Source organism: Hippocampus comes, unplaced genomic scaffold (assembly GCF_001891065.2).
Source record: "Hippocampus comes isolate QL1 unplaced genomic scaffold, H_comes_QL1_v1.1 scaffold345, whole genome shotgun sequence".
In the NCBI taxonomy this organism is placed as follows: Eukaryota; Metazoa; Chordata; class Actinopteri; order Syngnathiformes; family Syngnathidae; genus Hippocampus; species Hippocampus comes.
In genome coordinates, this window is record NW_017805538.1 from 686,845 (window position 1) to 706,143 (window position 19,299).

At 42.8% G+C, this 19,299-nt stretch overlaps 1 protein-coding gene and 1 long non-coding RNA gene across 5 annotated transcripts in view; both read left to right on the forward strand.

Moving 5' to 3' along the window:
* Positions 1–16,899, forward strand: part of LOC109520925 (sodium- and chloride-dependent GABA transporter 2-like) — a 28,681-nt gene extending 11,782 nt beyond the window's left edge. For all 4 annotated transcript variants that reach the window (XM_019878536.1, XM_019878534.1, XM_019878535.1 and 1 more), the window contains exons 2-16: positions 2,420–2,660; positions 2,806–2,940; positions 9,879–10,019; positions 10,101–10,191; positions 10,278–10,410; positions 10,565–10,699; positions 10,884–10,987; positions 14,227–14,351; positions 14,646–14,758; positions 14,866–15,003; positions 15,157–15,259; positions 16,095–16,195; positions 16,304–16,474; positions 16,563–16,604; positions 16,686–16,899. In XM_019878536.1, the coding sequence (XP_019734095.1) occupies positions 2,441–2,660; positions 2,806–2,940; positions 9,879–10,019; positions 10,101–10,191; positions 10,278–10,410; positions 10,565–10,699; positions 10,884–10,987; positions 14,227–14,351; positions 14,646–14,758; positions 14,866–15,003; positions 15,157–15,259; positions 16,095–16,195; positions 16,304–16,474; positions 16,563–16,604; positions 16,686–16,712 (1,779 nt within the window). In that variant the 5' untranslated portion in view covers positions 2,420–2,440 and the 3' untranslated portion in view covers positions 16,713–16,899. The remainder of the gene's footprint in view (positions 1–2,419; positions 2,661–2,805; positions 2,941–9,878; positions 10,020–10,100; positions 10,192–10,277; positions 10,411–10,564; positions 10,700–10,883; positions 10,988–14,226; positions 14,352–14,645; positions 14,759–14,865; positions 15,004–15,156; positions 15,260–16,094; positions 16,196–16,303; positions 16,475–16,562; positions 16,605–16,685) is intronic.
* Positions 16,900–17,168: 269 nt separating this feature from the next.
* LOC109520861 (uncharacterized) lies at positions 17,169–19,108 on the forward strand. The gene is made up of 2 exons (XR_002169248.1): positions 17,169–18,271; positions 18,364–19,108. It is a non-coding gene; the product is annotated as an uncharacterized LOC109520861 (long non-coding RNA).
* Positions 19,109–19,299: the final 191 nt, after the last annotated feature.

Genomic DNA, 19,299 nt, shown 5'->3' on the forward strand with positions numbered 1-19,299 from the left:
GTATGTGTGTGTGTGTGTATATATTTATTTATTTTTCCGGAATTTTCAGAAAAGTCCACTTTCATCTCTGAATAAAGAATAAAGGGGAGAAAATAAAATCCAATAAGATAAAAATAAATAAATAAATAAATAATAACAAATGAATAAATGGTGGCCCGGTGGGCGTGTCGGCTTCACGGTTTAGACCTGCAGGGTTCGATTCCGACTCCGGCCTTCCTGTGTGGAGTTTGCATGTTTTCCCCATCCTTGTGGGGGAAAAAAAACATGCGTGGCAGTTTAATGGAACACTCCAAATGGCAGGACAGTGTTTTACTGCTCCTTTATTCAGCTTCTTCCACATGAATCAATTAATAATCATATGTGGGCATTTAACAAAATGAAAAACAAATACATCCAGGCTCGCCCTCAGAGATAAGGTGAGAATCTCAGTCATCAGGGGGGTCTCAGAGTCGAGCCACTTCTCCTCCATGTCGAGAGGAGCCAGATGAGGTGGCTCGGGCATCTGATGCCTCCTGGACACCTACCTGGTGAGGTGTTCCGGCCATGTCCCACCGGTAGGACGACCAGGACACGCTGGAGAGACAATGTCTCCCGGCTGGCCTGGGAACGCCTTGTGAGGGCTGGAAGAGGTGACTTGGGAGAGGGAAGTCTTGGCTTCCCTACTCAAACTGTTGCCCCCGCAATCCGACCCCGGATAAGTGGTAGAGAATGGATGGATGGATATCCCGTCCGTCATTCGTTATCCGTCAGCAGCCTGGCTACCTTCCGTCATTGTCAGTCTGTCATTTTTTTCAAGCCAAACTATAATCGTCAGTCAGTCCGTCAGAAAAAAAAAACATGTCATAGTCCGACTGATGGAAAATCTAATGTGATTAAATTGTTATGTGGTGTGTACTATCAGTTAATGTATTTGCCCAAATCCACACATAACTCATACCATTCACATACACTTATTTGCCAAACTATTTAAATGGTGGCTGCCTGCTTCTAAAACCCCCAAAAGTTTTAATTTAAAGTTTAAAATGGCTTACCTGAACCAGACTTCAGCTCCGTATTGTTGTAAAGGGTAAAATCCAGCCCAAGTAGCTTGAACACCTAGTCACATCTTTTCTCGTCCTCTCGCCTGCTTCGGCTTCTTCTTCTCCTTCTTCATTTTATTCATCTTGGCTGCTGATTAGTGTGAAGACCTGCCAGTTTGATACACTCATCTGAAATAACAAAATGTGGTCAAATTGCATTTAATCAGGTTATTATTTTGTCATTATTTGGGCTAGTTAAAAAAAAAAAATCAGCTAAGCCGACCACCAGAATTGGTTGCCACCAAAATTCCTGGGGGCAATTACCCGAGTAATTGATAAGATAATCAATTCTAAAAAGAGTCATCGGTAGTAATTCATGACGTTCATTTCTATTAAGACAGTGACCATGTTCATAATTTCTCGCCTGAATTGTGAAACATCAATTCCAATATGCAGCACTTTATTTCTATCAATCTCTGCAGTTGTTTACAATTTTCAAATGATCATTTGTACAACGTTCCTAGAAAATCACTATACTCAATCACTGGGGAAGTATTTTTGGAACAGGCCTGTCGGCCATTCATGTGGTCCTTGGGGCTACCTGGTGCCCGCAGGCACCCCATTTATGACCCCAGATCTAGATGTTCAGTCAGTGAATTTTTATTTTATTGTTTTTTTTTTTTTTTTTTTTTTTTTTTGGGGGATTTTTTTTTTTTTTTTTTTTTTTTTTTTAATGTAACTTCCCGTGAAGACTGAGTGTGAAGCTGGTAGCGCACTTGCCATGCGGTCGTGTGCTGCCAAGAGTACAGTCATCAGAGAGGCTGACCAAAAAGAAAAGAGGAAGCATGTCAACAGTTTGCGGACAAGCTGTAGGGCACAAGTGCAGTCTGTGCCAGAGCTGCATGATGGACTTAGATGGACAGATGATGCAGCAAAACTTGCTGACGTGCCCACTCCTGGTCATGTGGTGGTAAAGAGCCGACCTTACAGTCCTCCTTCGCCTGCGCTCTTCGGCGAGGCGCCGTGGTTGGCGTTGCAAAATAAGTAAGCAAAAACCACCTGGAGAATGGTTATAACCAACACAATTTTGTGGGCATCCACGTTGTGTCTCATGAAAACACAAATGCGCATGAAAAGTCAGAGCATTTTTGTAGCAGGGTGACGCTGTAAATCTCCGGTTACGACTCTCCACACCAAATGCGGTTCAGGAGGTATCCGTAAATCCCCACTTTGGCCGGAGTTTTCAGAAACCTTCATTTTTTAATGAAAAAAAAAAAAAAACAAGAAACTCCAGGGACATGCGGATCACAGGACATACTGCAGACAAATAGCTCCCGTTTGCAAAATACCCAGCTGCATGTCGTTAAAGCACAAAACCTTTTGGGTTTTTTTCTTTCAAGGGGCTGTGTATGTAACCAGCGATGACGTCCCAGTCGCTGCCACAGGAAGGGGAGATATTGCTGGACAACGTTCAAAAAGGAAGAACCCCGAGCCAGACAACAACAGAAATCAACAAAGTTGGCCTGCATGCCAGGGGCCAATGGGCCAGCAAGGCTGAGTTCCTTCTGGCCGTGGCAGGCCAGATCATTGGCTTGGGCAACGTATGGAGGTTCCCTTACTTGTGCTACAAGAATGGAGGAGGTAAAATAAATGCTGGGAAACGATGCAGGAGTGAAGAGATGTACAAAGTAAATTAGCTTCTTCTGCTCACCCATCTTGCCTTATCTCTTAGTCGCTAGTGTTTTGATAGCTTTCATGGGGTTTATTGTGTTATTGGTGTGTCCAGGGGTGTTCTTTGTACCTTACCTTTTGTTCCTGGTGCTGTGCGGTGTTCCCCTGTTCCTCCTGGAGACTTCGTTGGGCCAGTACACAAGCCTAGGCGGGGTCAGCGCCTGGAGAACCATGTGCCCAATATTTGGAGGTAATTTTGTACTTTATATTTATCTGACACAGATGCACAATCGGGGGTGCAAGGCCATCTCCAATTGCCCACGCCATATACACGTCCGACTACATCATCTCACAGTCCTGATTTTGATGCAAATGTGTGGTCCTGCTAGGATTGGCCAGGAAAAGACTACCGTATTTTCACAACCATACAACGCACCACATTGAAAGCCATAGTGTCAGTTACGAGTGCCATTTCTGTATTTCACACATACACAAGGGGCACATTGTATTATGGGACGCTGGCATGGAAAAACAGCAGCCCAAGCATCCCCAATCCATTCACTAATTGTGGCATAAACTTGCCCAGCGCTGCCTCCTAGTCTTAGTGAAGCTGTGTTCGCCATTGCTCCCACACCGCTCGCAACTTCACTGTCTCTGGCTGCAATCTTTTCTTTCGGCTTAAAAATCGCGACCGTGCTGGTCCCCTTCTTGTCTACAGCGTGTTTCACCGGGCTGTCAAGAGTGAGCGGCACCTTGTCCGTGTTGGTAATGTGGTTGGGCTGCATGTGTATGTCAGCAATCTTTTTGTTGAATTTCAAAATGGAAAGTATGCATGTCCCTTATCACTTGCCATAGGCCAAGCGGGTATGTAGGAACGTGGGGATTGGTTGAGAGAACAGCCGGTAATGGAAGCCAAGTGAGTCAGGCAGAGCAGCAGAAGAAAGGATTAAAATCTCCAATAAAGCGTTTTTATTTTATGTAACGAAGAACATTACCGTACATTTTTTAATGTCACACAACAGCATTCACAGATTTTGTAACCCGATGCATACATAAGGTGACCCGCATTATTAGGCAAAAATTTAAGACTTTTTTTGTGCGTCTTACGGTGGTGAAAATACGACGGTACTTACATCCTACGATGGCGCACCAAGGCGCAAATGCCCCATTATGCCAGATTCTACCTGTGCATAGTCCTGCAAAATACCAAAAGAAACAAAGCTCCAATCCATGTGCGCAGTGAGACTGCACTTTGTGCTTGACCTGCGCTTGGCACGAAAATAGGACCCAATGAGAGAGAGAGACAGAGACAGAAAGAGAGACAGATGCCTGAAGAGAGAGAGAGAGTTTTTGTTTTTCAATGAAAAGTTATTCTTATTTTGTGTCATGTGTGCCACCAGTTTTTTTGGCAATTATGGACACCAGTAATGCGCTGGCCATAGACGAGGGCTGAGGTGAGGCTGCCTCACTAAGCATGTGTCAAGGACACTCCAAAGATGAATACATTTGGATTCAAGACTAACTTTTTTGATGAAACCGGGAGGGGAAAAAAAGACATAACCAACATGAAAGGTTTGCATCTCAAAGATAAGAGAGACAGGAATTGATGAATGAAGAAAATGAGAGACAAGGAAGAAAAAAAGGAAGAAAACGAGAAAGGCAGTTGGTCCTTACAACATACATTTGGAGATATGGAAGTATCTCAGAGAGGTTGATATGGATTATTTATTTTTTTGTTAGTTTTTTTTACCAGGTTGTTTATTAGCATTGTACAGTGTGAGAAGATGCCCAAGGAATGCAGTCAAAGTGTGTTGGTGCACATTTTGAAGAACAAGGACCATATACAGAGTTGCGGGACCTATAAAAAGTTGACGAACCAAACAATTAAGTTATTGGAAAGAGTAATGGAAGCTAGACAGAATTGATTATTTGTCTACAGCAGTATGATTTCATGCCTAGGAAGAGTACTACAGATGCATTATTTGCCTTGACTTTGTTGATGGAGAAATATAGAGAGGGCAAGAAGGAGCTGCATTTTGTCTTTGTGGATCTAGATTCTAGAGAAAGCCTGTGACAGTGTACCCAGCCAGAGAGCAGGGCCGACTGATATGACCAAAACCTCCGCCTCACAGTGCAGAGGTGCAGGGTTCAATTCCTTTTTAAATTTGAACTTACTGACAGTCATCAACATTAACAAAGTCAGCAATTCATTAAAAAAATGAATTAGATTCACATTGTACTACAACTGTGCTTTAATGATAGATTTAACAAATCTTTGCTCGAACAGAAATGTTTTGTTGTGCTTGTGTACGTGGTGTGCGTTAACTGCTTCATTGCGGGTTTTTTTTGTACCAATTTTCCAATGCATGTGTTGTGTGGCTTGGCACATTACTAAGCTTAGTGCTAAAGCCTGCCATACATGGCACGGTGCTTCTGAACCCGACCACATAGTTGCAAAACCCCCCCCAAAAAACCTCCCAAAACAGTTGACCGCTCACCCCACACATTGGGTGTAATTGCATGGACTCCTTGCGCTTTGAACTGAGCAAGCCTGGATTGGGTTTTGAGGCTCCCCCATACAAAATGTGCCACAACAACACAGGAACTAAGATAAAGTCAGAAAAGACGCTTGCTGTCATGCTGATTTACACCAGTCGTCTCTGGACAGGTTGTCGTTAATAAATACAAAAAAGTTTACATTTGACAGTATGTGAATCAATAACTAGTTGAGTTATCATAAAACTAGATAACAAACAATGTGTGTCAGACTATTGACTCTAAAACCATTCTCTTTAACTGTGCACACTTGGACACCCAGTCACTCTATCTCACATTGTCATTTCCAACTCCCTCCTTCATCCTCCCTATCATTGTGCAAAACATGCACTTTCAAATATACATTATCACTGACTTTCATCTCACTCATTGCAAAATGTGTCCAATTTTCAATTTTGTGAAGATAACAGCCAGTTCTTTGTCAGATGTGCAAACACTGGAAGTCCTGAATCCCTCTTGGTAAATTATTCCAAATGAAATGATGATTTGGTGAGTGCGGTCGTGTGTTTTGCGCTGTCCTCCGGAGGCGCAGCGTGTGACTCGAACTGTTTTTTCCGACGTCAACACAACAAAGCCTCACAGAGGAGGAGCCGCGCCATGAATAACTTTAAAAAGCAAACAACAGTTTGTGTGATTAATCAAATAATAAGTTAGAAAGGTGTAGTTGGCAAGAATAAGATGGTGATGATACTGTTGTTGTTGTTGTACACTTGTTATGAATTTTGATCGCACGTTTATAAAATGATTCAACAGCAGGGTTCCCACACATCCTGGAAAACCTGGAGAATGATTGACCAGTTTTCCAGTCTTGGAAAATGAGCAAAAAATGTAATCGTCGTGGAAAAGCTCGGGTTGCCAAGGAAAGTTATTTTTCATCCCTCTGCCTTCAAGGGCCCACATTTGACATGTTCTGTGTGATTTTGCTTGTGTTTCAGCTCCAGCTGGAGGGAAGGGTGTTTCCCTCCAGCGGCCTTGCCATGTACTTAAGTTGCCTCGTCTCTTGTCGGACTATTGATCTTATTTTCTGCTTTTGCTCAAGTGACCTCTCGATCTCGTCAAACTCGTTTTTGCTCTCTAGTTCCTTATTTGCAAGTATTATTTTGTCTTTGATCTTGCTCTTTATTGTGCTTCGTGTAGTTGGACTCTTGTCATTTCGTTTATATTCTCATCTTAACAATTACCTTGCCTTTTGCAAGCACGTTTTGTTTCTGCATTGTTTTGTGATTTCTGTTTGCACGTTGTCAGTGCGCTTTTCTGTAAATAAATATTTTTTGTGATCGCATTTTTTCTGAGCCTGCATTTCTGGGATCCCCCTAAAATGTGGTTCGGCGCTCAAGGATTTATTTTCTCCAGAGAAGCATCAAAACTAGCGACTTTCTGTTTTGCTCTTGCACTGTACATCAATGTGAGGTTTTTCTCCCTCTCTCTGTGGGCTCTCAGAGGTGTAGTGGGCATGTCGTCACTTTTGGCTGTGCGCTCTGATATAAAATACATTTTTGGTTTCAATTGAGCTGATGCAATAACGATGACAGCTTCAAGATAGCAACAGCTAACATGTAGTCTTACTGGGCCACATTTCACCGAGTATTTCAAACTCTCTCCATTGTCTGACAGCCAAAACAGAAAATATATGAATGAGAAAAACCTCCATGAAGAGAAGAATTCAGCTGTTAAAATACGATGTATGTGCACATAGAGCGCAGCTACTACTTTTCATGCAGTTTTTAGCTAGGATTGGTGACAAAAAAGGACATTAGATCAAAACCACACAGTGTTAAAACGTTTGCGAATGGTTTGTTTTAAAACAATATACTGAATGTGTTTCGTATTTACAGTATTCTATGGCTTGACGGTGCACAGCTCTGCCTCTGGCAGAGGCTGCGTTTGTCTTAGCGTCGCTCCCTCTCATCCTCCCAACCTACCTTTCACACTCTCCACTCTCCGCAAGATGATCGTCATTAGCTGGCTTTAGCGTTCAATGAATGCCAAACTTAAAAGGAAGTAATGTCATTGGTTAGCCTGAAGCTGTGTATGCAGCACAAGCATGGGAACACCACATGACTAACGTTATCCTAATTTTCAATATTAATATCTTGAATGTTCATTTGCCAATGATGATACGAGAACGATATACAGTGATCCCTCGCTACTTCACAGTTCGTTTATCGCGGGTTCAGTGCATCGCGGATTTTTTCAAACATAAAATATATGTATATATTAAATTTTTTTTTTTTTTTTTTTTACCCGTTTATGTTAATTGGACGCTACTTCGCAGATTTTCGTTTATCACGGGTGGTTTTGGTCCCCATTAACCGCGATAAACGAGGGATTACTGTATCAACCCAGCCCTACCAGAGAATAACTGTGGCACTGCGTGAGGAAGTCTGGAGTGGCAGAGAATTATGTTAAAATAGCACAGGACATGTATGAGGGTAGCAGAACAGTGGTGGGGTGTGTTGTAGGTGCGACAGGGAGTTAAATGTGGATGTGAGCCTGCATCAGGGATCAGCTCGAAGCTCCTTCCTGTTTATAGCAAGGCTCGAAATAAGTGGTCTCACATCGCTGTTTACGATGTAAAATGTGTATTTTGCCCTTCAAACAAACCTATGGAAATGCTAAATTGCGAGTGGGCCAACATTTATGTGGCAAAATGCAGAGCTGCCAAAAAAGTTACAGAATCACACTAACTTATCCCATCACAAATTGTGATAGTCCCAAATATTAAAAAAGTTAAATCGTCAGAGAGTGCGCCACTAGCGAGTGCTTGTTTGGCCTATGGCTCCTCTCCCTGTGATTTTTTTTTTTCTCTCCCCCTTTGTGTGCCACTCCAAACCCGTCTCATGTGAACCTGCCACTAAACACACTATCTTTAACTGGTTTGCTCGGCTCTGTCCAGTTTGCACATGCTATTTCTTGACATATATGCGTAGTGATGTCGTCGTTTACACACTTGAATATGGTGATGTCTTACCAGAGCTTGTCTATGATGAGAAAACTTGTTTCAAGCTATTTTTAATTTCTTTTTATGAAACCGTTGCTTCAATAAGTGTTAAAACAATCAGAACTACTGTGCTAAATAGATGAATGAACTCTATCTTGATAAATCACGTGATGTTTGATCTCAATTGGAATGGGAAAAAAAATCTTCATGTAAAGCCAGTGGATTGTGTAATTTCGAGCACTTTGTCTTGCTTTTGAAATCAGTTACAACTATCTGTCAATTCTCTTAAAATTATCTATGTTAGCTGATGAGAATTTATCACAAATGATTTTTAATATTCATGTTAGGACCGGTAGCCCACGGACTGGTTCCAAGTCGATCACGAGGGGTGTAGGGGGCAATCCATCCATTTTCTCATCCGCTTTATCCTCACAAGGGTCGCGGGTGTGCTCCAGCTTATCCCAGCTGTCTTCGGGCAGTAGGCGGGGGACACCCTGAACTGGTTGCCAGCCAATCGCAGAGCACAAAGAGACAAACATGAAGGGAAACTTCCTCTCTCGCGCATCAACATGAAACAACACGCCTTTCCACAATATGAATGCCGATGTGGCTTTTTTTTTTTTTTTTTTTTTTTTTATGAATACTGTATTTGGGAAAAAACCGCCAAGCACTGAATTTGCAAAACGAGAAGCGTGAAGTGGTGCGGAATTTCTGTACATGTGATCAGATTGACCATTGATTGTAATTGTGTAAAATAGCAAAGTGCTTCCACCTCCGTCGTTCTTCTTGACCTTTGTCAGCTTTTATTGATGATCCACAAATGGTGAATATAGAATTACAAACTATGACTCAAATTTTCAAACACAAGCATCTCCTCATTACATGGCACGAGCAATCCAAAAATGATCCACACACTTTCACATTCACAGAAAACAAGTGTCTTGAATTTTAAGCTAGGCATCCCTTGATAGTTCAAGACGCAACCAGTTGTAAGCATATTGTGGTTTACAACAGCATTTAAGAGTATTTATGATTCCACATGTGACTGTGGATGAAATAAATAAGCGTTCACTCTCCATCACCAAAATTCATCGAACGGATATGATGTCAGTCAGCGATTGAGGAAGCTGGCTCAAAATGCAAGGGGCGCAGCTAAGCACAAGCCTACCATTAGTAGTAAAATTATTGTCTTTGTGATTGTCCTGCCAACAGTCCAGTCCTGTCTCCCGTTGAAAATTTATGGAGTGCAAAATTTGTCAATGAAGCACCCAGACTGTTGAGCAACTGAAGTTGTAAATCAAGCAAGAATGCAAAAGAATTCCCCCGATAAAGCTTCAACAATTTGGGTCCTTAGTTCCAAAACAGATATTGAGTGTTATTGAAAGGAAAGGTGATGTAACACAGTGGTAAACATGCCCTTGTCCCAGGTCCCAGCTTTTTTGGAACGAGCTGCATCAATTTCAAAATGAATGTATATTTCCCCAAAACAATAATGTTTAGCAGTTTGAACATTAACTACAGTATTTTGTTTTTGCAGAGCATTCAATTGAATATAGTTTGGAAAGGATTTGCAAATCATTGTATTCTGTTTTTATTTACGTGCCATCTTCATTTGAATTGAGTTTTATAGTTGTGGTTCACCATCGCTCACCAAATCGCAATAAGATGTTCTTTTTCTTGTCTGTCTGCAGGTCTAGGTTATGCCAGCCAGATCATGATCCTGCATGGATGTGTGTACTACATTGTCATACTGGCTTGGGCTCTGCTCTATCTGTCCTACAGTTTTCAGACTGCACTGCCCTGGTCACACTGTAACAACTCTTGGAACACTGGTCAGTCAGCGCGGTAGCCGCAGGCAATTCCACATTGAAAGCTGTGTGATGTCTAATGTATATTTGTCTGCTTCCCTCCAGATGCTTGTTTCATGTTTGATCACCACAACCAGACATCCAATGTGAGCAGCCTGCCTGACAACGTCACTTCCCCTATTATGGAGTTTTGGGAGTGAGTGTCTCCTCAATAATGATTCATTGGTTAAAATGATTTTTTTTTTTTAATTGGAACAACTGTCTGTATACTGTATGTTGCAGGCGAGAAGTGCTTCACCTCTCTGATAGTTTAGACGAGCTTGGTCCGATAAGCTGGAAATTGGCATTGTGTCTTGCGCTTGTGTGGCTCGTCTGTTATTTCTGCGTGTGGAAGGGCATTAAATCCACAGGAAAGGTGAGTATAAAATGCCATCACTTGCCCGAAATGTATTTAATAGCAGCAGGTATTCCCCGAGACTTGTCTGACCCGTTCCACCTCATTTTGCTGAGTTTTTTTGTTGCTTTCAATAATCATTCTTGCCAATTCTTTTGCGCTGTGTACTTTCTAGGTGGTGTATTTCACCGCTACCTTTCCATATGTTATGCTCTTTGTGCTGCTGGTGCGTGGTGCCACTCTACCCGGAGCAGCCCAGGGAATCATCTACTACCTCAAACCGAACCACACTCGCTTGGCTGACCCTCAGGTATAGACAGACAATTGCGGCCATAAATATGAACTTTAGGTTTTGTATCACCTCGTGGTCCAGATTTTAAAGACTTAAACTGCAGATTCTATCAAATGATATATCGACAGGATATGAAAGTTTGGTAACAAAGGCCCGTAGCTTGTACCAAGTGCCTTTTCTTGACTGTCTCCCCTCTTTGTAGGTATGGATGGATGCAGGTACCCAGATATTTTTCTCTTATGGAATCTGTTTGGGGAGTCTCACAGCCCTTGGCAGTTACAACAAATACAACAACAATTGTTACAAGTGAGACACTTTGTCATACCGTCATACACACCGCCACACAAATCAGCCAGTCATTTCGAGACCGTAAAATGAAATGGTAGAATCTAATGGTCAGATGGATTCCAGAAAGAATGAAAGGAATAACCCGGGAAAACACATTTGGAGACAGCCACACCTTGAAGACAAGCCTCAGCTACCCAATTTCCCACACTTGACTCAGTCATGCTCAAAAACAGCCAAGCACTTAGCTTTGGGCTTCTTTTCACAGCTAGGCTATAATGCAAGGCCACCAACTCAGTAGATACTGTCGCCAGGTACACTTGAACATACAGTGTACAGTGCTCCCTCACTTTTCACGAATGTTACGTTCCACTGAAGCAGAAGATTACCCTAGTCATGGCAAGCCACATTAATCCATCATGATTGTACTTTGGCTACAATGCGGTGTGGGATTCTGGTTAAGGTAAGCCATTTTAAGATTAAAAAGAAACACTTGAACCTAGTTATTAAGACGACATTTCGTCATCATCAGGCGCTGCTGAGGTGCGGAGCGTGACTTGGTTGAAATTCATTGATGAACGCAACTCTTTACTCTCCTTGGACAGCATTGCCTGCACCGGGCTCCCCTTTTTTGGGGCACTCCGAATAACTGAATGGCATATTTGAACTAGTGCTGTCAAGAGATTAAAAAAAAGTGAGATTAATTAATTATATCTGTAATTAATTGATCTAATTAATCTATTTTAATCTCATCTGGAAATTGCTGAGAAAACCCCTATTTTCGTTTTAAATTCATTACATTATTGAGCATTGAGGCAGATCAAAAGATTCACATCACAAAAAAGTGGTATTATAAAGTATTTTATTGTTTTTAAACAGACTTCACCAGATGCAGTCCAAGCCATTTACTTTCTGCTGTATTTGAGACTAATCCCAAATCCTACCTGCAACCTTTAGTTCCGACCACCAGGGGGAATATCGCTGTTTTGTTTTTGCAAATCTCCAAATAATTACAAAATAAAAATAAAAATAGAACATCAGGTCCATAAAAAGTGCTTAGGTTAACATATCAAAAACAGTAAGAACACTTTTCTGAGCAATACAAGTAATCAACACTGAACTTGCTTCGGATAATAAAAAATAAATAAGAGACCCTTAAATCACAGTGCTGTAAGTTAGCACTTCAAAAATAACACTGTTCATGACAAAATAAAGTGCTGAGATAACCATCAACCACTTCTGGTAGGCTACTGATGACACAGCAGCTATGCTGACTTCATGCCTCGTACGAGGGGGGTTCTCCTCGAGTTTAGTTTGGCGAAGAGCTTTGCTATGGCTCCCTCTATTGCTAACGCTTTCGGTGCTAACGTTAGCCATGGCTGCACTCGCGACTGGGTGCTTTGCATTGATGTCGGAGGCTAAACTTGAGCTGCTTCAGTGGTCAGCAAACTCCTTACAAATTAGGCACAACACTCTACTTTTATCAATAGTGCCTTCAGGGTGTTTTTGGAATGTAAATTGACCATTTATTGTGCCGAGAACTCTCACATGCTTCTCCATTTTCACCTCTCCTCGCCTCACCACTGCTTACTTAGCCCGCTCAACTCCATTGGGAGCCAATCAGCTTATGCTAAACAAGCCCAAACATAATGACAGCCAATCAATGTCCACTTCAGGCTATGACTAACAGTTGTTTCCCCACCATCAACTACTCGAACACAGGAAGCCAACACATAAAAAGGGATATTAGAAAAAGGCAACCCACCTACAGAGGAGGCTAAACTTGAGCTGCTTCAGTGGTCAGCAAACTCCTTACAAATTAGGCACAACACTCTACTTTTATCAATAGTGCCTTCAGGGTGTTTTTGGAATGTAAATTGACCATTTATTGTGCCGAGAACTCTCACATGCTTCTCCATTTTCACCTCTCCTCGCCTCACCACTGCTTACTTAGCCCGCTCAACTCCATTGGGAGCCAATCAGCTTATGCTAAACAAGCCCAAACATAATGACAGCCAATCAATGTCCACTTCAGGCTATGACTAACAGTTGTTTCCCCACCATCAACTACTCGAACACAGGAAGCCAACACATAAAAAGGGATATTAGAAAAAGGCAACCCACCTACAGAAACAATAAAGTTTGAGATTAAAATTTAGATTAGCGTGATTAAAAAACATAACGCCCTAAATATGACTGTAATTAATTAATTGCAATTAACGCGATAATTTGACACCTCTAATTTGAAGAACTTTCTGAGTTTCCGAAAGGTCTGATGACGCAATGCGCTTGAGAGCTTATTTCACCACGCACCCACAATGCGGGAAAGGGATTTTGCAGTAAATGCGCTGTCTAATATTCACGGTCTCGATTTTGTAAAACAAATTTCCCCTAAAAAATATTAGACATTTTTTTTGACTGCAGTAGATGAACCAACGGTCACAAAAATCCGCGATAGAGTGAATCCTCAATAGCCAAACCACAAAGTATCAAGGGAACACTGTACTCCGGGGGTGCCCAAACATTTTTGAACTAAAATCTACTTTCCGATCAACCAACCTCCTGTGATCAACCTGTTACCACGCACTTGCCCTGATGAGCAAAAACCATAACGGCCCCTAAGATGTATGAAATAGAAAAAAAAAGTTTGGGAGTTTGCGAAAAGTATTTCCTGCCTACCTGAGTGTAAGACCTGACGCGGATGCATGCGACGCACGTTTGCAGCCTGCTAACTACTATCGAAGCTCACGCGTACCGTTTTAAAAATTCTTCTCTCGACCCAGATTGCCATTCTTTGCGGGTGCCATCGGTGAATTGTACACGAAATGAACTTTGACTGATAATCATAATAATAATAAAAATAATAATCAAAGCTATTGAACAATAGCTCTGATCACAAGCTGCAACAGCAGACTGCTGAGCGCTAACAACTTCCGGTGACGCAGGTCACGTGCCACTGTAAATTAAAGGTGACCTGCTTTATTTATTTATTTATTTTTAATACTTTTTGTAAAAGTGAGACTGATAGGATGGTTCGGGTGCAGTGTGCATTAACACAAAAATATATTACTAACATGCGGAGACACACAAATGTTTGGGGTTTTTTTCCCTCTACACCCCTCACGATCGACTTGAGACCAGTCCACGAGCTACCGGTCGCTCGCATTCAACGTAAGGGTCACCCCTGCTGTACTCTACTTTGTGTAAAAGTTGACATCCAAAAGATTTCCTTCCTTGCATGTGCGTGTGTCTGTGTGCAGGGACTCGTTCCATCTGTGCCTCTTGAACAGTGCCACCAGTTTCCTGGCAGGGTTCGCCATCTTCTCAGTGCTTGGCTTCATGGCGGAGGAGCAAGGAGTGGACATCGCCACTGTGGCTCAGTCAGGTGAAAACAGGACATCAAATACAAATTAACCAAGTGTCTTGTTACCACACTAGTGCCCCCTAGTGGGATACTTTTCGTTCTGCTTTATGTTTGGTGCGTAGAACAAAGGTCCATTTGCCTCAAAGTAAACGATTTTCACAGTCGGAACTCTCATTATATTTCACAGTTGCATATCACATGAGCCGTTAGTGCACCTTAGCAGACCTCATTTCAGTCACCTTCAGAGGATTAACTCGTTGAAGCTTTAGATTTATTTTAAAGTTCGATATGTTCTCATTATTTGTGTCATCACAGGGCCCGGCCTGGCCTTCATCGCTTTCCCCAGAGCTGTAGCCATGATGCCTCTTCCCCAACTTTGGGCCATCTGTTTCTTCCTTATGATCATCATGCTGGGGCTGGACACACAGGTGGGTAACGCACGCACACACATAAACACACACGCACACACACGCTCTCTGTGCTATGAAGCTCCTTAAGCAAATTATTGTCTGAAATCTTTTTTTCTGGGGTGTAGTTTGTGAGTCTGGAGGCACTGATGACATCTGTGACCGACTTGTACCCCCATCTGATCAGACGCGGCTACCGCAGAGAGTTGCTGCTGCTCTTTATCTGCCTCGTATGCTTCTTGATCGGGCTGATTATGGTGACGCCGGTAACATGACCTCTGTGTGAACGCGTTGAACTAACCTGGCACTTTAAATTTCATGACATTGAGTAGTCCACTTTGTGTGTGTGTGTGTGTGTGTGTGTGTGTGTGCGTGCGTGTGCGTGTGTGTGTGTCTTTGTCTTCCTGCCGGCGATGCAGGGTGGTCTGTATGTGTTCCAGATATATGATCATTTCTCCTGCAGTGGAGCCAGCCTACTGCTTCTCTCCATCTTCCAGTCTATTGCAATTGGCTGGATCTACGGTAGGAAACATAGTCACATGTTTTGTGCGCTCATGCGTTTTAAGTCCGGATTGTTGAAAATTCAACCTAAAACACGTGGCAGAGCAGGGAGCAGAATGACATAAAAACAGTTTTTGTGATTAAATTATTCACACACTCGAGCTTTCCACTTCCTCCTTTCCATGGACATTCCACTCAAGAGTCAGTAGACCGAACATGGCCGTAGCTTCCCCTCTGGTGCAAGGAGACTGGCTCAAAGCCAGGCTCTTGTCTGTCTCCTCCGGACCTTCAATCAGCCCCTTGCACCCGCCCCCTCGCCTTCACAGTCTAGTGGCCCCAGGGAACATTTTTTTTAAAAACAACTCTTGACATGGTGGAATCAACCATTTAGATCCCAAATGTGCAAGAACATGCTCTGCTGTGTCAGTTCAGGCTGAAATTAAAAGAGAAGTGCCCTCGCGGGGGATACTGATTAAGAGCAATATTAGGAGTGTATGCTTTTTTTTTTCCAACGCTCTCAGCAGTAGGTGAACGTAGCCCTGGCGTTGAGCAGAAAAAGTTTGAGGGGGAATTCCATCGCAATTTTACTTCCATGACATTGTTTGCTACTTATTTGGCTGTGACAGTCACGACAATAAAACGTCTGGTGAATTTCTCGTCACTGTCAGGGGAGCTTCAACTTGGGGCCGTGTGAGGAGAACAAAAAAAGTTATGAAGCTATGTCAGTCAGTGGGGGTGGTTCATCACTAACTAGCCAGAGCTCAGTGCTTTCTTGAATTACAGAAAATACACGTCTTGCTTTTAATTTCACTCACTCACCATAACCACTCCTTTTTTTTTTTTTTTTTGCACCCAGGTGCCGAGCGCTTTTGTTCAAACATCAAGGACATGACCGGCCACAAGCCCCTGCTTCTCTTCAAGCTGTGCTGGAAATACTTGACGCCAGCCGTGTGCACTGTAAGTGACGTGCCGTGAATCACAATGTCCATCCAGTCCATCCATCTTTTGAAGGTATTTGTTCCCCTTCGTTCATTGATGTCAAATCTTCCGTTGTGTGACATGCAGGCGACCTTCCTGTTCTCTTTGGTCTGTTGGTCTCCGTTGAGCTTGGGGAAAGGCTTGGTGGCCCCAGATTGGGCAACAGCACTCGGCTGGCTCCTCACCCTGTCCTCCGTGTCTCTGCTCCCCATCTGGGCCATCTACGCACTCGCCATTATGCCTGGCACCCTCACACAGGTTCTAACTGATCCTTCGGTAGCTTGTGCTCCTTGGGCCCAAATGTTCTTGACGTATATTTATTTTGTGTGCTTCCACCACCCCATAGCGCTTCCACAGGCTGTGCAAACCCACCACAAACTCGCAGCAACCCTTCTAGCACCATCCCGACAACTCCGCCACCTACAGCCTTGCTTGTCCCTTGAGCGAGAAGCCGAGAGAACTAATTGGCCACATCGTTGAGGATCACGTGGCTTAGCAGCGGTTCCTGATGCACTGAAGCCATGCAGATATGATTAAAGAGAGTGCGGTCTGGCGATTGATTAGTTGAGAATCAACAATGAAACTTCTTCAAAGCCGTTTGCTTTTCTTGTTAGGGGGGAATGGAAGAATGTTAGCACATATGTTATTTTCCCGAATGGGTAAGACTCTTGCACAGGTATGACTTACATAGCACAATGCAGTTATTGCCATACTTGCTGAAAATTAAGCAGCCGAGAAGCAGGTCAGTGGTTTTGGGACATGAGAATGAAACATATCGCTGTCTTTTCTTTACCTTTATAGCATCTTAACATGAAAAAGTAGCAAGTCAAGTATCAAGTACAACTTTATTGTCAAATGTGCACAGATGAAATTTCTTCCCTCTCAAGACAACATGCAACAAGAGGAGCCGCTGCGGGTGCCCGCGCCGCCATCAAAAGAAAAGTTCACATAAAATGACAAAATAATACAAGACAACACATGAGACACAGACAATCGTGCAATTTTAACCACTTTCCTGCATACACTTTGTTGTCTGAAGCATGCATTGTTTATGAGTTCTTTGGGTTCATTTCTACAAATTTGGTGATGAAGTTGGACATTTTGCTGCCGACAAATGCCCGACGTCATGCATCACCAGTCGACTGACTGGACCATGAAGATCACTTCTGTGAAGTCTGAATGTGTCTCACGGGAAAACCTTCATTTTTTTTTTCTCCATAATATCTTATGCCTCACTTTTTACATTCAGTTGAATTGAAGATACAGCCAAGAAGTTTTGAATCCTACTTTATTTGGACACGTCCTGCTTTAAATGCCTTATTTTGTGCTGTAGGTTTTGTATCTGTCTCATGCAATGGTTGCCCAAGTATGAAGTGCTTCACTCACTCTTTTTATTTTATTTATTTTTTACTCTGAATCAAAACTTCGATGTGCGATTTCTGCAAAGCTCAAACAAATGGAGGTTAAGAAGCCAACCGTTAATTGAACAATATCCCACCACTCCATTGACATGAAGGTAGTTTTGATGTGCGATTGAAAGACTGCCAGATTTGTTGTTTTTTTGTGTTGCTTTATTCCAAAAAGGTCTTACTGACACTTCTCGTATTCTACTGTGTTGTTGTACTCTAAAACTGACTAGAATGTTTAAATCGCCATTAACTACTGTGATTGTGACTCCAAATGTGAAGGAATATTGGAAATCTATATAAACAGGCTGTAATTGCTGAACCATTGTGATGTGATGTTATAATATATGACACAGAAATTTTGTGTGCGAGTGTGTGTTTAAGAGAGAGGGAGAGAGAGAGAAAAATTGCAGTTTTTTTCAGCTCTTCCTTATTTGCGCGTAGAATCAATGCATATACATGAATAAAAGAGTGCATGCCATGTTCTTCATTTGAAGTGTGTGTCCTCAATTTGAGATGCAAGAAGACCTGAGACAGTGACTAGAAATGCAGCCTACAGTCCCACCCTCGCTGCCCAATGCCAAGTGAACAGAGGCTTGGAACAGCAGGAGAAGATGTGTTAACTCAGTTGAGCCATTCTTCTGTAAGTGTAGTGCCCCTCATACAATTTTCATCCTTATGCAAATTATGGTTTTAGCAATCATGAAAGCAGGTTGGAGAGAGTGCATGTGTTTATTTCAGAGTAGCTGGGGCGGGTAAGGGAGTTCTGACAGCACCACTTACAAACAGAGCTTGGCGGTTATGTAAAAGGATCGGCTTGTCAATGAGCCGTATTGGATTCTCTCCTTTTTCAGTCCCGGTAAGTGGCGGGCTGCTTCCATACACGTGGCATGGCACGTGGAGGCCCTCGATAGTTGTTTCGGCGATGGGCCGTGTGCAGCCTGCGGGTTAATGTGTGTGTGTGTGTGTGTGTGTGTGTGTGGGAGGGGGGCTGGTGGGTAGCGTTGACGGTTTATGTCCATATGGTTGATTTGGCATACAATCTCCATCTCAGATGATTGGGATTAGATGTCATCCAATGGGTGAGTGTGAAATACTAATCGAGGGAGGGAGCGACCATTGTAGGGATTCGAGCCAAAGTGTGTTTGTGTATAGTACCTCTCCACATGTACACACACACACACACACACACACACACACACATCTGGCTGTCATCATAGCAACCTGATCAAACATCCTCAATCGCACAAAGCTCCTATTTGCTTCGGCTTTACAAACGACTTTTACTGACTGCGGCTAATACACTTGACAGTTTCATGTGATGATCAAACATCAGCAGCGGGGGACTCGAGACAAGACCGGAGGATAAAACAGAGATGGATAATGGTGGCGGCAGGATTGCCGTTGAGGGGTAGATTGCGTAACATCTCAGTGAATTGGACATGCCTTTTACCTTGATACTGGAACCACCGCGGTGGCCAAGAGCTGAATAAAATCAGAGCAAAAACACCGTGACCCCCAATTGTAACATGTCATATAAACGTGTCTGTCTGCGCGCATGAGATTAGGTTGCTGCTGCTACAGCTACACATATCTAAAGGTTAACAAAATCACAACTTTAAAAGAGTATTGATGCAAAGACTCCCCGCTTGCCACGGATTTTGGACAGAGGCAGAA